Source organism: Neopsephotus bourkii, unplaced genomic scaffold (genome assembly GCF_033783945.1).
Source record: "Neopsephotus bourkii isolate Nb327-2 ecotype Australia unplaced genomic scaffold, CSIRO-AGI_Nbou_v1 NB_1037, whole genome shotgun sequence".
Lineage (NCBI taxonomy): Eukaryota > Metazoa > Chordata > Aves > Psittaciformes > Psittacidae > Neopsephotus > Neopsephotus bourkii.
In genome coordinates this window covers 219,718-237,024 of record NW_026901526.1, presented here as the reverse complement: position 1 = coordinate 237,024, position 17,307 = coordinate 219,718, and the positions used below count along the sequence as shown (strand labels likewise).

The 17,307-nt window shown below is 40.2% G+C and overlaps 1 protein-coding gene across 3 annotated transcripts in view; it reads right to left on the bottom strand.

Annotated features, from left to right (window-relative positions):
- The window catches only part of SLC39A8 (solute carrier family 39 member 8), a 61,461-nt gene that overhangs the window by 41,375 nt on the left and 2,779 nt on the right, over positions 1-17,307 (bottom strand). Inside the window, exons 2-3 of one of the 3 annotated variants that reach the window (XM_061360908.1) lie at positions 16,922-17,039; positions 14,942-15,149 (exon numbers count right to left, since the gene is read on the bottom strand). In XM_061360908.1, the coding sequence (XP_061216892.1) occupies positions 14,942-15,031 (90 nt within the window). In that variant the 5' untranslated portion in view covers positions 15,032-15,149; positions 16,922-17,039. The remainder of the gene's footprint in view (positions 1-14,941; positions 15,150-16,921; positions 17,040-17,307) is intronic. The other 2 variants (XM_061360906.1, XM_061360907.1) reach the window with 2 other exon arrangements.

Sequence of the window (17,307 nt, the reverse complement as noted above, 5' to 3'; positions counted from 1 at the left end):
TTCTTTTACTGAGTTGGGGATCTTGGCAAACTTCAGGAGAAAGGAACTTCCAGATAGTTCCTGGAAGGACAATGCTTAAGAGATGGGGAATACTTTAATTACCCTTTCTGCTGAGAGAGCTCTTGGCTTATTTTTGTTTTACCACTGTTTCACTGACTTGAAGTGCTTTTTCTTCCTACATCGCATAGCAGCACACACCACTTTTTTTATTTTTTCCGTTTTACCAATTATAAGAAATTAAGTAATCCTGAAAGGTACGGCAGAGGATGGTACAAACATAACACATGCATTTTAGTACTCCCAACTGTGCTTACTCTTTCTAATCAGCTTTCCAGATGCAATAACCAATACAGTTATTAATACACATCTTGCTGTGCTGTGTGTAGCCAAATAATTATATATAACACATTGGCACAAGTAATCTGCAGCATGGTAAACAGTATTTGGACGGGCATAATGCTCAGAAAACGTTTTCTGTAGAGCTAGAAACTGGCAGAAGTGGTACCTGTTGCCTCTTCTAACTGGTCTCTGCTGGCACCTCCTCTGACTTCCTTTGATGCTTGCCAGAGACTCTAGCCACCTCTTCACTCTCTGTGGCGGTGTGCTGTTTTATTACTTTGTCATCAATTCTACATTCAAACCAGGGTAGTTTTACATCAGGAAGCCACCTAACTCAAGCAGCAATCACAGTTTCTTTGCATTGCTCTCAAAAGTTAGAGCTGCTAAAGAGCTGAGGCAATCCTTGGCCAAGGACTGGCTAAGCATGTGAGATGTCCCACAGAGTAATTAGATTTGCACTACAACAATAGCGTGCATTTCCCCGACATCAACTTCCTATCAAACTTTCATGTCACCATGGAAGCAGTTCATTAAAATAATTAGGTTAGCTAAACATATTGCGGTAGTGTTTCTTGGTTTTTACAGTTCTGTTTCTCTTTACATATTCTGTTTTTCCATAGTTGTAAGTCCAGAAAAGCTTTGGCTGCGCCAGGCTTGAAATGCAAGAGTAATTAAAGTCACAGTCTCACTGCAGTGATACTAAATTTACAGTATATGGTCAAGACAGTGAGCACGGACCAGCATGTGTCTGTGTTATAACAGTTCAGCTTGTCACTTCACACCCAAATATGCCCTGCTTTCAGCATCCCTAATGATACACGTTTGATTTTTTACTTTGCGAATGGATTTGTCTTAGTCCAGAATACTGCTGTACCAGACTGTCCTCTGATAGTAATATGTAAACCCCAGACTAGGATCCCATTGTAGTAGAAGCTGGACAGAGCAAGGCCACTTGCTACCCCAAAAATCACATTTGAGTCATGGATGGTAGCTGCACTTGGAATATAAAAATGGGACAAACACGCAGAAACCCTAATATTGGCATACGCTTGCCTGAGTCATCCCATACAGACTCCAGATTTTGGTCTCAGTGTTTAGAAGAATCAGCAGCAGTTGTGAGCAGGCACAGAGGGCTCTGACTGATATGAAGGCATGATGAGATAATAGCCACAGTACCCTGCCCCAGCTCTTTATCTTGCCCCCAAACAGCCTACTGCTATGCAGAGTGCTGAGCTGCTCATAAGATAGCAACTTATTGCAGTTTACAAACAGCCCATGAAAATAAATCAGCACTAGTTTTGGTTTATTGTGTGTCGAATTTTAACTTCCAACAAGTCCTGTATCAGTCTACAACACCACAGGAACTGTTACCATATGTCTTTTTTGTATTTCAGAGATACAATTCTAAGAAATACAAGCACCTGCAGCCATTCAGTTAAGATACATTCAGATGAGTAAATTCAGAGAGAACCCCTGCTCCCAAGCATTATGCTAACAGTCTTTTGTCATGAAAGAATGCCAGCAACAACACAGTACCACTCCTTCATTTTCCAATATTCAGCTTGGAATTGTAACATTACTGAAGTGTTTACAGATAACACACACCACTGTGAAAACTTGCAGACAATGAGTGAATGCCTCAAGCGTTTGGCTTCACCCCTACCTGGGATACAAAATAAATGAGATAAGCTGATGTCCTGGTGTGATTTTCTACTTTTGCCATATATTTGACTTTTTTGTTTGTTTAAATCACCCTCCCCAGATGGAAAGACTTAGTTTATCTGCTAACATGTTTTCTGAACATACAAGAAACTTTCTCAGAAAGAAAAGCCTGTAGACTACCAAGGGCCTCTTAAATGAAAGCAACGTCCCTACTGGAAGATCCCTATATCCAGTAAAATTCAGTCCAACATTTCTGGAGTTTCTTAAAAAGTACAAAGCTGTTCTATGAAATGTATATTAATTGCATTCTATTTACATTTGAAAACTGAACAATAGAAAATCCAGGGACCCCTCAATGTAAGCCTGCAGCCCTGCACTGGTTTAATAATTCTGGCCATTTTTGCTCGAATTATTCATCAAGGATCATGCATTAGCTCAACTGTCAATATCAAACTTTGCCATAGAGAGAATACACAGTTGGTTTAAGTCAAAGTGACTAATCATGGTGAAGGTATGGTGAAGCTATAAAAAGTTACAGGGCTCTAGAATAAATTCAGTTTTTGAAGCACAACTGAAGAGCGGAAGCACCTCATACTTTCTTCTTTAAGCGCCTCATTTGGGCTGAAGGAGTAAAATTGAATCCTCTTCATGATGTAGGTATGGGGAGAGGATTAATGTATACTCTTCTGTTAAAGGTTACTAGGCTGTAGCCGATTACAATACCTTCAAGTTAGACACAATGGAATCTGAGCATGGGATATTTGCTGTGTCAGTAACAGGAAAGCTGTGGTAGGTGCCTTATAGTACTACCTAAAAAACATACCACTTCTGTCCTAAGGGGTTCAGAGGAGGAGCAGCACACCACATTCCCAAGGAACAGCTCCAGCAGGTGAGGTTCAGAACTTGGCTCAGCAAAGCTCACCATGCACCAGCTCTCATTCACAGGTAAGGCTATGTTCTGAAACAGGCAGTTAATTTTCTTAATTTGCTTTCAATAGCCTTTGGAGAAACCAGCTAAGATGACAATGCCACTAAGATAATCAGTGTATACTAGGATGTTTGTCACTTTAAACCAAGTAATCTGTGTAGACCAAACAATAGAATGACTCAATGGTTTCTGCTGTTACTGCAAAACTGGAAGGCTTAAAGCACACTTTTTTTCTTACACATCTGAGAAAAAATAATTCCCGTGAGTACAGTAAGCTGTTGTACTGCCTCACACATGCCAACTGGTGGTCACTGAACAAAGGTTCCATTTCCAGCTGAGTCTCTGAAACCTTTGTTTTTAAAAATGAAATGCTTCATGAAGAAACAATTAAACTGCTACAGAGTAATTACATGAGAGATCAGAAGAAGATACTTCTTATAAAGAATTTCTCCAATCACATTTAAAAAACCCCAAAGCAACAAAACCACCACCAATAACAAAACATACTTAATTTTAATTCTCAAACTGTGGCTTGGTTACCCTATTACCAAAGTGTTGAAGAATGCTATGGTTGACGTAAGGATTTTCACATTAAATTAACCATGCATTTCCTGAAGTCCTCAACACACGCTTACTGAAATATTTCAGAAGCTTCAGAAAGTGGGTATAAGGAATATAGCTGTCATTACTCACTGTTTAGTTAATTGGATATTATATCTGAAAAAAATTGTGAACATCCTGGGTATGTTTTTTCTAGCTTTGCTTTTTTTTTCTTCCTGAACACCACATTTGAATGCTGAGGGTTTTCCGCTTGCCCCCCTTTTATTACATCTTTCTATGATACCATACGAATGACTTAAATTCACAAACACATCTTTCATGAAAGTAGAGCTCAACCAGTATAACAGAGGTGTCTTGTAGTTTGCATCCATTTACAGAGTATGCCTAATGAAAACTACACAATGCAGAGGTATTAAAAGTTTGACTACTTGACTTCTGGAATGTTAAAATATGAGGTCATTAAATCATATTTTATTTGTGAATTTTGGCAGGAACTATTGCAGTCAAAGGACACTATAACGATCTAAAGAGGAATGTAAGCAATGTGACATTGTCAGATAGGGGTCTTTGATGCAGTGCCTATGAGACTGCTACAGGAACAAGTCACACTGTCTTGCCACCGATCTCAGAAGCTTTCCATCACTGAAGATACCATTAAAAATAAGCAGCATTCAAATGGAGGATTTTCCAACAAAATGATACTTAATAGAGATTTAAGCTGTGGGACCTATTCTCTTCAACTTTCCACTCAGCAAAACGAACTGCTATAATAAGGGCAAGACATCCCATCATAATTTTTAGAAATGACGCAAAACATACTGACTTCTTTACAGCATGATACACTAAAATCCAAACTCCTGAAATTATTTTCCTTTCATTTGAAGTCATGAGAATTCAGAAAGCATTCCTAACTTCATTGTCTGCCACAAATCCTTTATTATTTAGTAGAGACACGTCCTTGGTTTAGTTTAAACCACAACATGACACGAGAGAACTTGAACAATTAATAGACCATCAAAAGCTGCAACAGGTTTGTAACTGGAACTTTTTGCTTCCCGAGAAAAGCATGTCAGTCTAGTTTCCCCTCCACTCCTTGTCAGTGAAATAAGTATGTTTCAAGCACAAAACAGAAAGCTCTTAACTCTCTTCTGTGGCTGGGTGTGGTTATTATCACCACTCCTACAGATTGTTGTAAATTATCTTAGTGCCCATTGAGACAAGGATACCACTGGTCTCTCCACATACTGGTGAAAAACAGTCCTCAATGAAGAGCTTACACAGATAAAAGAGGCACAACCATAGCATGGGAGAGGAACATCATCCCTATTTCAGATTAAATAATTGGACTGAAATAGATTAAGGGACAAACCTGCAATGAAATTCAAGTGTATAATACTCATTAGTATGAGGAGCTGTGTATAAGCCCTTTTGCTGGCCTTGGCCTGCATACTTCAGGTCACTCAAATTGTTGCAAAGTAAGGAACTGAACCCATGCTACCTAAATCCTTCTGTAGCACATTAACAACACATAATCATCCTTGTGTTTGCATATATAACCTCGCCAACTATTTCATTGTCATGAAAGGAGGATAGAGGACACAGGTTGAATACATTCCTGAAGCTCCCCCAGATTCCAAAATAATAGTATATTTGTTAAGATTATAACTTCTTACCAAATCCAGAGCCATAAGATACTTCAGTATCATAGATGCTTCACCTACCAATGCCAGAATTGCTCATAGCTTAAATTTCTTCCATCTACAGTCAGTCACAAACCTACATGTGTTCCTAGACGATGGCAACAGCAGCTGCTGCCATTGTCATAAAATCACAGAATAGTTAGGGTTGGAAAGGACCTTAAAATCATCAAATTCCAACCCCCCTGCCATGGGCAGGGACACCTCGCTCCAAATCATATCACCCAAGGCCTTGTCCAACCTGGCCTTGAACACTGCCAGGGATGGAGCATTCACAACCTCCCTGGGCAACCTATTCCAGTACCTCACCACCCTAACAGGAAAGAATTTCATCCTTATATCCAATCTAAACTTCCCCTGTTTAAGTTTTAACCCATTACCCCTTGTCCTATCACTACAATCCCTAATGAAGAGTCCATCCCCAGCATCCCTATAGGCCCCCTTCAGATACTGGAAGGCTGCTAGGAGGTCTCCACTGCTATGAGGTCTTCTCCAGGCTGAACAGTCCTAACTTTCTCAGCCTATCTTCATATGGGAGGTGCTCCAGTCCCCTGATCATCCTCGTGGCCCTCCTCTGGACTTGTTCCAACAGATCCATGTCCTTTTTATGTTGAGGACACCAGAACTGCACACAATACTCCAGGTGAGGTCTCACGAGAGCAGAGGGGCAGGATCACCTCCTTAGAGCTGCTGGTCACACTCCTTTTGATGCATCCCAGGATACAGTTGGCTTTCTGGGCTGCAAGCACACACTGAAGCCGGCTCATGTTCATTTTCTCATCGACCAACACCCCCAAGTCCTTCTCTGCAGGGCTGCTCTGAATCTCTTCTCTGCCCAGCCTGTAGCTGTGCCTGGGATTGCTCTGACCCAGGTGTAGGACCTTGCACTTGGTATGGTTAAACTTCATGAGGTTGGCATCAGCCCACCTCACAAGTGTGTCAAGGTCCCTCTGGATGGCATTCCTTCCCTCCAGCGTATCAACCGAACCACACAGCTTGGTGTCATCAGCAAATTTGCTGAGGGCGCACTCAATCCCACTGTCCATGTCAGTGACGAAGATGTTGAACAAGACCGGTCCCAACACCGATCCCTGTGGGACACCACTCGTTACTGGTCTCCAGCCGGATATTGAGCCATTGACCACAACTCTTTGTGTGGGCCATCCAGCCAGTTCTTTATCCACTGAGTGCTCCATTCATCAAATTGATGTCTCTCCAATTTAGAGACAAGGATGTCGTGTGGGACAGTGTCGAACGCTTTACACAAATCCAGGTAGATGACATCAACTGCTCTACCGCTGTCCATCAGTTCTGTAGCCCCATCATAAAAGGCCACCTTGGATTTCCTTGGATTTCCAATTTCTATGTTCTGATTATGTGTAAGGCTGCATCATTTTGCGAAGAACACAGGTATACAAGTCATCATTGTCCAAACTCAGTGATAAATACAAGCCTAAATGACTAATTAGGACCATGTGAGTTTAATTTGATTGATCACTATTTTTAAGCTACTGAAGACTATAGCCTGACAATAAACTTTTAAAACATCTAAAGCTAGAACTCCTATAATTAATAGAAAACCAACCCATGCTTTCTACATATCGCCATCAAGTGGAGCTAAACATACTACTAGCATAGCCTACAACCTGAAAGAAAAAAATATTAACACCAACCCAAAAAACTCCAGGCTGTTAAACACATGTTTAATAGGCTTTGAAAAAAGTTGTGTTTGTTGTCAGATTATCAGTGAAACATAGGCGCAAGCACCTGTGTTGCTTCCAGAACAGAATGATACAAACACCACCACTGAACGCATCTTCACAACATTGGCTGGTTAAACAGGAGGGCCAGGGGGGAATTAGATCATGTAGCTGGTCGGAACGGTCTTCAGTACCATCTTCTCCTTAAAGGTCATGAGAGTTTCCCAAAAGGCATGATATTTTCTGACTTTATTAGACTAAATCCTTCAAAAACTGTCTGACATTCACTGGAAAAGAATGGGGCAGAGGGAGAAGAAAAACCTCATTTCTACTAGGAGCAACCAGGCGCTTGACACAGTACAGCTTTACATTCCCACTCTTTGTGGGTTTTATTTGTATGTTCTATCAGGACTCTACTGCTTCATCGCTTGCTTCAACTTGTTGCTTCTGCAGTGTCAGGAAGACCAAAGACAGCTACTACAGATATGACCATGATCCACTTGCAAGAGTTTTGGAACCCTCTTGTTTCTTGGAACACACTTCACCTCTGCTCAGCTGAAGCAACAACATCCATCACTGTGGTGCCACTAGGAACTCATACCTCTTTACATCTGGTGTCTATTAAAGTGGTTCACTGTATAACATGGGGGGGAGGGAAAGTGAGAATTTTTTAGGGTATCAATCACAGAATTACAGAACCATAGAATCAGCTAGGTTGGAAAAGACCTTTAAGATCATCAAGTCTAACCATTACCCCAGGACTGCTAAGCCCACCACTAAACCATGTCATTAAGGGCCTTGTCTACACAGTATTTGAACGCTTCCCGGGGTGGTGACTCTACCACTCCCCTGGGCAGCCTGTTCCAGTAACTGATCACCTTCTCTGTGAAGAAATTTTGCCTAATATCCAGTCTAAATCTCCCCTGATGCAGCTTGAGGCCATTACCTCTTGTTCCACCACGTGTGACTTGGGAGAAGGGATCATCTACCTCCTTGCTCCATCCTCCTTTCAGGTATTTGAAGTATCATTAGTATCTACAGGAAAAATCATCTATCCCATAATAAAGGCTAAGCAAACAGGACCTGATTAAGATCTTCATAAAGGCATTTCAGGATTCTTATATGAATCCTAGATGTAATTTATTATATTTTTTTAATAAGATAAATGTTATAAATTATACTGAAATGTTCTCTGGGTGGACACTTAGACCAAATCACTACGCTCGTGTTTTCCCCCGAAGCTGGCATTTTTTCAGCTAGACTGTAGGTGGCAGTAGCTCTACACGTACTTTTTCTTCCCGGTTCCCTCTTGGAAACGCTTTTAAGTGTTAAAAACAAAACAAAACAAAACAAAAAACAAAACACCAAAACAAAAACACACAAAAAAAAAACAAAAAAACAAAACAACAAAAGAACAACCTGTCTTGTGAAATAGATGATGGGAGGACAGTCAGAATCAAGAGAAGAAAGAAGCATTCCCCCTCTGGTTGTCAAAATTCCAAGATGCAAAATATTTTCATTTCCAAAATTTCCCCCTCCCCAGGAATGAGATGAGGTTCTGGTCTAAGAGAGTAGAACTAAGGCTCTTCAGGGTATATTGGTGGGAAGGGAAGGACATGTCTTCTGTTTCTTCAGAACATAATTTAGGGTTGGATTTTCTATAGTTACAGAGGCTTATTCTGATGTCTAGAAGCAGGACACTTTCCTTTAAAAGTATATCATTCTACTTTGGGTTTTTTTGTTTGGTTGTTTTTTGCTTGGCTGCTTTTTTTTTTAACATTGTGGCAAGTGGCAAGAGGTAAAATAGGCATCAAAAAAATCAGTTAAAACTATAAAACTTAGTTTTATGGATTGTGATTCCCGGCGAAGACAGTGAGAAATCCAGATTAGTGGTAAAACCTGGAAAGTATGTACTAGTGAAGACACTAGAAATAGCAGGACTGATTCTCTGTTGAATTGCCCAGGTTTAGCCTGGTTGCCACAGGGTTGGAGCTAGTAAAACCAAACTAAATTTCAATGTAATCTTTTCTAAGTTACTTAATGAGTTCAATACAGTTAAGGTGCAATTTTTGTCAGTAATTATATAAAGATTATTATGGTTGTGATATCAGAGACTCTGACACAAGAATGTCAGCACTCAGGTAGGCTGTATATCGTTATTTCATGTACCAAAGCCTATACCTTATTCAAATACACCATTGAGTACCTTTAACTACACAACACCACCTTTTATTCCTCCCCCTCTAAGTCACTGTTCACCAAATGATAATAAAGATCCATTTCAGATCATATAGCTGAAACCAGGACAACTTAAATGGAAGAGATATAAATGAACAACTCTGTGGCGTCCATCTTCCTAAAGTAAAAGCTTAGGAGTCTCTCTGTATAAACTTAAAAAAGAAACTCAGCAGTACAATGTTGGCTACAGCCCTATTTGTAGCTAGTGAATTACATCCTATAGTGTGTCCTGACCCCACAGCAAATGAAAGATCAAAATCTGTTAGCTTCTGGCATATTGGTTTCTGTGGCAAGGAAGACATTGTACAGGTTCTCAGCTGAACCAATTGGAGGACCAGGATACTTAAGCATGGTGTGGCATACACTTGCTATAACCTCTCACTTTCTCATTTCCTGATGAATTTCAAACTTTTTTTCTGATGTCATTTTCTGAGCTGGATATTAAAGCTAGCTCTGCAAATCTGACTGGCACTGCATGTGGTATCAAGCACATTCCAGAAAATGATGTATGGAGGTTCTGCTTTCTGGTTTTTCACGTCACAGCCTAAATTTGACTGCAGAACCTCCCTGTGTCACTGTTACCCATTTTACCACAAGAGTCAGTTCCTCTCTAGCATTTCTCAAAAGCCTGTCCATATAGCTGGAAACAAGACCCCCTGCCTTTGAACCCTGACAACTCATAATGTAGTCTTTTCCAGATTCCCAAAGTCAGTTATCTGTTTGCCCCAACAAGCAGATTATCACATCACTCTGCATCACGTTTCTCCTGCTATCACCAAATAAATATCCTGTAAGGCTCACTTAGTTCAATTGCCCTACTCCTTTTCTAGGCTGAGGCTTTTTCCTGTCACAAACTTGCTATGTTTCTTGTCAGTTCTTCACTTCTGGTGAATCCTGTTGAGACACAGACTGAAAAAAAAAACCCAAACCACTCACAGGGTAGAGATGATCTCTTCTACGAGATAGGCTCACAATTTTGCATCCTCTCCACATAGCCTATCCCTAAATCCCTCAGGAGCTTAAACACATTCCTTTACACAGAATCACAGAGTTCTTCAGAAACAGAAAGGCTTTGCAAAAGATTTCTCATTACACCACACCTCTCCTTGGAAAAAAAAAAAAAAAAAGGCATTTAAAGGTCTTGAGGAAAAACAAAAAACCCAAACACAATAACAAAAAAAAAACCCAAATGGGCTCTTCAGGCTCTCTGTCATATGACTGACATAGCCTCCATCAGGCAACTCTAGTGCCAATCTGCCTTTACTGGTATCCCCAAGCATGCTCTCTCTTCTCTGTTGTAGTCTCTTTAATTTCTAGAAAACTGTTATTTTAAGAGTAATTTCCTTAGTTCTATGGCCTTCTGTTTGTACTACAATTCTTTGGCATTTAATTCTGCTGTGGGAAGCCTTTACACAGTGGCAAGCAGAGCACTGTACCCAGTTGTCTGTGTGGGCTTGTGTTTAATGCACTGGATTAGATGGAAATCCACTGGGGCTTTTTTCTTATTTGTTCTGTGTCAAGATTCTCCCCCTTCTTGTGCAGCCAAGACAGACACTGATAAATAGCAACTCCATTTACTCAGAATTTCCTCTGTATTTTTTTTATCTCCAGTCTTCATTAAACAAGTTTAGATTGATGTAGGAAGTCTGACATGCTGCCCAGGTTTTTTTTTTAGATCTATTTCAGCAAGTCTGCAGATTCCAGAGCTGCTGCTCACAGCTCAGGAGTACTTGCCTAACAAACATCCTACATGTGAATATTACCAAAGCTGGGAATTTCGGAGACTGTACAAATAGCCAAACGTTTTTTAAGCTAGATGTTAAAAACAGAATATGTCTTTCTTCTATAGATTTCAGGGCAGGAACAAGTTTTGGGTGGTCTCCATTAATGAGATGTGACTTCACTGTATACACCACTTGGATTTTATTTCTGTTGTGTCTGTCTTTAATACACCTTTCAAGTGTTTCCATGCAAGCCAAAGTGGAAAAGATTTAGAATTTGAAACCAGTGGAAGCTTTCCTTTGTAAAAATGGACAGTGAGAATTTGGCAAAGTACTCAGTCGATTGCATGTTTTCTAAAAAGTGTCTAGCTCAGGCCCTTATAAAAGTCTTGGCACAGCAGCACATACATGAGTTAAAAGGAACTAAAATGACTTTTTTCATGATGATATGGCTTTGATACATGCATGGAAAAGAGGTACTTTGCATAGCTATTAAGACAACTTAATAACAAACATAATAAATCTCAATAGCCTTTTTTTTTCTGTTAAGGAATGAGGTGACAAAACAGAAACAGTTGTGGTTGGTCTTGGCCCCTGGGTAAAGAACTGTAACAGGTTTGGGCATGTGCCGCATGCGATCAGGCTTCTCTACTGAGATCTCTGACCTGTTCTGTTAAAGACATGAATCACAGACTGAGAAACACTGCTGGAATTCTCAGAAAACCATGAGGCTCCTGGCAGCTTGAGACGACAGCATCCTCATTTGTGATGCTACTTGATTATTTGATGACTTTACAGTATTTTATGACAAGAAAGTAGTCATGCATATACTACACATTGGGGAAAGACCATCAATGACTTCAGAAATATTTTTTCTTCTAAAAAATTGTGAGGATGAGGAGAATTCTTCAATTTCAGTAACATCAAAGACCTAATAAAATGCCTGAGATGCCATGGTGCCTGACAGTTTCAGGTCATGTTGGATGAAAGTTAGTGGGGGTGGACTTTTTATGTAGGTCATTGTGATAAAAGGTGTCAAGAGTTTTATAGCTCAGTAGTCCCATTTTCAGGTTTTCCTGCTTAGCATTTCTGTTTCAACTTGTGCTGTTCATATGCAGATCATCTGCTAGAGTGGGAATCACTAACTCCATTTTCAGAAAGTTGGTATTTTTCAGCAAGACAGTATTTTTCAGCTACAGATGGTGCTGATGTGACTTTGTCACACAAAATATTGATAAAGAGTGGAAAATGAGTCATACATACTTTGATTAAATCTGGCCCGCTCTCTTTCAGTTTCAAGTTTATGTAAGACTCTTTCAAGGTTTTAAAGCTGCTCTACTAAAGGCACAGCTTAGTGAAACTATTGGCACATCAGGAGACTGACTTTTAGGAGTTACCCAGTTTTAATGTGTCACATCACAGGTGTTTAATGAAACCAGAAGAATCCCACTACTGCATGTCAGTGAAGGACCAAAACAAAAGTGTTTTGCTGTCCAAGTCAGCAAACCCAGGATGTGGAAACCTGTTTGCTTGACATGCTCCTCGTTTGTTTGCAAAGTGGAAAATAATTTAAGGGCTACGTGCAATACTAAACAAGAAATGGTCACTGGCCATTACCTTTATTTTAGCCCTTACCACACTTTCTTCACCCTTTAACATAAATGGTCACAGTTTCTCTTCTCTGAAAGTTGTACTGGAAGTCAACAGAGAAGCCAGATTCTGAGACTTTTGCTCTAACCACATATTTGTCTTTATATTATGAATGGGGCTAACTATATTACCCACCTATTAATCTATTGATGAGAACCTCTTTCTAAGAGGAGATTATTTTCAGTTCATAACTTTAGCAAAATTTCCTTGCTTTGTATGAAAGGTCCCACTCCAGGGCATCTGTATCAAGCTGACTTGTTAGGTTGGACTACTCTCTAGAGAAGAACTGCATGTTAAAGAGACTGCTCTCCATAGGTCCTCCATGAATTTCCTGACAAAAGCTGGGAGGATTATAGCAAGCAGGTAACTGGTTTAAAAGACAGTATTATATGCTTAATCTAGTGAGCTGTAATGTCTCCTCTTCTATGCCAGAATTCCTGTGTGATGCTAGTCACATCACTTAACCTAAAATTTTCACAGGTAGTGAGTGTTGCCAGTTTCCTAGGACTTGGACACCAAGTCTGATTGCAGAAATACTAGTAACACATGTGCAACTGAAGTCAACACGGGCAAATGTTTTGAAAACAGCAAATACTATACCAGTGTGTCCAACTTTTCTAGTCAGGCAGGTCCTGTAGTACCATCCAATGACAGACAAGTTTCTTCTAATGGCACAACCATCTCTTCCAAGTATTCTCATGGGATAGAGCAAGACACAGTGGGCTCCAGGGCCCTATGTGTTGTTCAAGCTTGGGACACACTTATCCTGAGTGGTAAGTGTGGCTATATCCATCTACCTAATGATAAGAACTGTGGGGAAAATGAGATTCTCAGCATTTCGGATACATCCTAACATTGGCATTTTCAGTCTTAACTTTTTTAGGCTTTTGTTCTGTATCCTTAGAATAAGAATAGCATTTTTGTCATGTGAATGTCATACTAACCTGTCTAGACCACTGTCAGAACTCCAGCAGACTCAGCTAGATCTACCCAGAAGCCTTCATAAAGTCACGACACCCTCCTTACCTTCTTGCAGACCAATATAGAGCTTACAAAGCTAAATCTTGCTTCAAGAAAACGAATTTTTTTGCAGATGCTGTTCAGCTTACTATCTGCAACCACACAAACACGCTCTCAGAACACTTTCCAAGTCTGTAGAGAAGGCAGGGATCCTCCCTCAGCCACCAGTCCTACACCCAGCTAGGTCAACAAGAGTTTGCTGTTGATCTGAATACAAGCAGCCCTGCGTTCTCACTATGTTAAGGGAGTGTCTTTGGGTGCAGCCAATTTTGGCAGCACAATGCTTAAAGCTGGGAAGTGCTGTTGTAAATACACCCAAGGGCTTAAACAGGAGTCGCATATTCTTATTTGAACGTCTAGGTAAACAGCAGCATTTGAAGATGTTGCAATCCCGTTTCCCTGCCCTCAGGTGTCAAAAGTCACGTGCACTTTCAGGTCAGGTCTCAGCAGTGCAGAGACCCTGAGCCTGTACAAGTACACGTACCTAATGTGTTACAGCACCATATGGGGATCCTTAGCCTTAAGAGCAAGGCAGGCCGTGTAATCATGACAGCATCCAAGACAACATGCTTGGGAACAGTAATAGAACTGCATAGTCATATTAGCTCTGCCTTCGGTGCTGGGATATTTATACCTTAAAAACCTCTGCACCGTGCTCTTACATGGGGTAGAGAAAGAAAATGACTGCCCTGTTACCACCCAGCCTCAGCTTCCAATCAGTAAATCAACAGGGGAACTGAGAAAGAAACTAGGATAAGAAGGACATCCTGCTTCCTCCACTATTATCACTCATTGCTTTTCTTGTGTAGAGCAGCAAACAGACTGAGGTCCCTCTCTTTTTCCAAAACCCTGCTCTGTCACAGGGCTCTTTTCCTGGTCATGACGTCCTCTCTTGGTTTTCAACAGCCTGTTGCATCTTATCACAATCTTAGACAGCACCTGTACTGTTTCTGATGTTACAGCTTTAAGTACACAATACTTTCCTAGAAGAAGCTTCTAGCCCTCACAGCTCTGCAGCAAAGGTTAGAACACAAGCTTTCACGAAACCAAATCCATAAAGACAACTTGCCTTTTGTAGTGCCCTCCAAATATTCTTTTATAATCTTGTATTTTTACACAGCTTGATCCACTATGCTAGTGATTTGTCTTAGGTCACCACTCACTGTTGTTAACCCCCATCATTACAAGCTCATAAATAGAGTCCCCTAAATCCACAGGATATGCGTAAAATAATCACATCAATTTAAAAGTTACTTTTTGAACATTGATACTCCTGGGTTTTTTAAATATGAGTTTTAAGTTTTCATCAAAACCTGTGAGAAAATAGACACCTATCCAGAGATTCCAGGAATTTTAAGAATATCACAAATGATGGTAAAGGCTTAGAACTTGCAACAGAAACAAGTTCAGGAAATCGGAACTTACTTCTGCCAGCAGTTGAGCAGAAGACTTAAATGAATCACTGTGTGAGTTCAAACAGCAATGAGGATGCCACTTGATGCTTTCACAATCCATTTCCCATTATATATTTAGATGTTGAAGGTTCCGTGGCAGAGGAAATCTCTTTCCCATATATTTGTACATTTCTTAGCTGTCTGGAATCAGTTTCCTCTACTGCGTCCTTAAAGAGCTGCTTTGGCATAAACCAGCAGATATATAAAACCAAGTTAGCTATATTTTGCTTTCTATAAACTGTTAATATTGGTCCTACTCAGTACACCTGACCCAAAATGACCTCATAAATTGAGATGAGCATATACTTAATGAAAGTGACTACAAACAGAGTGACAAAGACAACAAGAATGAAAGAGCTGCTCATTTGCTTGAGCTAACTGGGTGAAACATTGACAGGGTGCTAAAGTGGCAGCCATGTAATGGGAAGAACTTGCATCTCTTGGGAAAAAAATGGGACCCTGAACTGGATTCTGATGGTTATGATCAGATAAAAGCTATAAATACATAACATTCAGATATGCAAAAGACCATGAAGAGAAACCAATCCACTCATATAAGAAACACTGACCATAGTACAGTATTAAGCAAGCAAGTACCTGCTGTCACTGAACTCAAATAGCAAAACCCCACACCTCTGCCTCCAGTGGCTGGTCAAGGTGTTAGGTAGCTGAGCAGTAGAAGAATGAATGACTTGCAGTCTGTACTAGGTCCAGATTTCAAAGAACTGACTGGTAGATTATTAGTTTTTTTACCAGAAAGCACAACTCTTATCTGTGACTACTTAATGTAGCAGCTTGCTTTTGGCTCTAAGGTATATGTCCTTCACATTGTAGCATTACACACCACTAATGGTCTTACAGATTCTGTAAATATGACCAGCCTAGATACCACTTTTAGAGCAGTCCTTATCTTCTGTATGAAGCTGCTTCGAGGCCCAGGCAAACTATGCAGGGAACAACTTCTCTCCCTTGAAAGCAGCTACCTCACAGTAAGTTCACACAATATATAAACCACAATTTTCAGCACAACTGAGAGGTTTGTTGTGAAATGCTCCTTGCTATCTGCCAGCGTGAAATAAAAAGGACAGAAGGAGGCCTGGCATTACACAGCCAAACTGAGGGGAGGCTAGGCTAACCATTCAAAAAATGATACACATAAAATTGCCTTCTCTGCTTGGTTCTGTCCATGTCTTTAAGTTAGTGATACCCTATACAGTATCATAGCTGTAACAGTGAATGTTGAGCAGTCATATTTGAAAACAAATCAGATGATGTCAGAGCTAAAGTTGTTATCATAATACCTAATGTGAGTGTTTATGCCTGGATTTATTTTCTAAATTAACTGGCTGGCTTACTTCGTGGAAAAAGAGATAAAAGGATACTCATAACTATCTATCAGCTGTTAATGCAAGAAAACTATAGGATGTTGGAAGAGAAAAAATAGAAAAGGGAATCTAATAAACTGCCTTCTATCCATTCAGATCTTCTCCCCACTTGGAATGTAGGGCTAAGCTAACCTGTTATTTACCACTATCTAGGCACAAATGTCAGCTATCACACAGAAACATAGGTTCACCCACACTCCTATTCAGATTAGTGCTTATCCTCAGTTATACCCTATTCAAGGTTTCATGATGATAACTTCTGGTTTGCTTTGGGGTTTTTGGTTGTTGTTTGTTTGTTAGGGTTTTTTGTGCCTTTAGTCTTCCTTTTCTTGCTTACTTCTAGCTCTCTTCAGAGGTTCCCCTTTATTAATTATACACACAAGTCATGTTTACAACCTCTTGGCTCTCTTACTTAAATCTACTAAATTTATTCCCCCAAACATCTATTCACTACTGAAATCTTCTCCTGCTTTAGCTCTGGCACTTTTACCCAATCCACTAGAAATTCAGTGGTTTAGCACAGTCACAGGTCTGAACCACTTTGGAAGTAATACGAGATCCCATACCTGATTTGTGGTTCTGTAGGAAGCTAGTGAAAGGTACATTTAGGATGTGACCTGTATAACCATAGGAGACACCACCCTCTTCTGAGTGTTGTAGGGCATTGCTGTGTCCATCTAAGCACTGATGAGATAAAGAATGAAATGAGGCCAGATCACCACTCACCAGAAAACAGCAAAAAATGACAGAAATTACTTCTCATGGACGATGCAACAGGGGGATTCAGCAGCATCATTGAACTCTAGACCCTGCTCTATGTACAGTTCAAAAGCTACAGTTCTAGCTACAGTTCAAAGGTTGAACTTGCATAGGTACTTTAAATACTTAGAGAACTTTTTATACGGTTTCTACTGTCTACTTCATTAGAGCTCAACACATTTTGTCTCAGAAT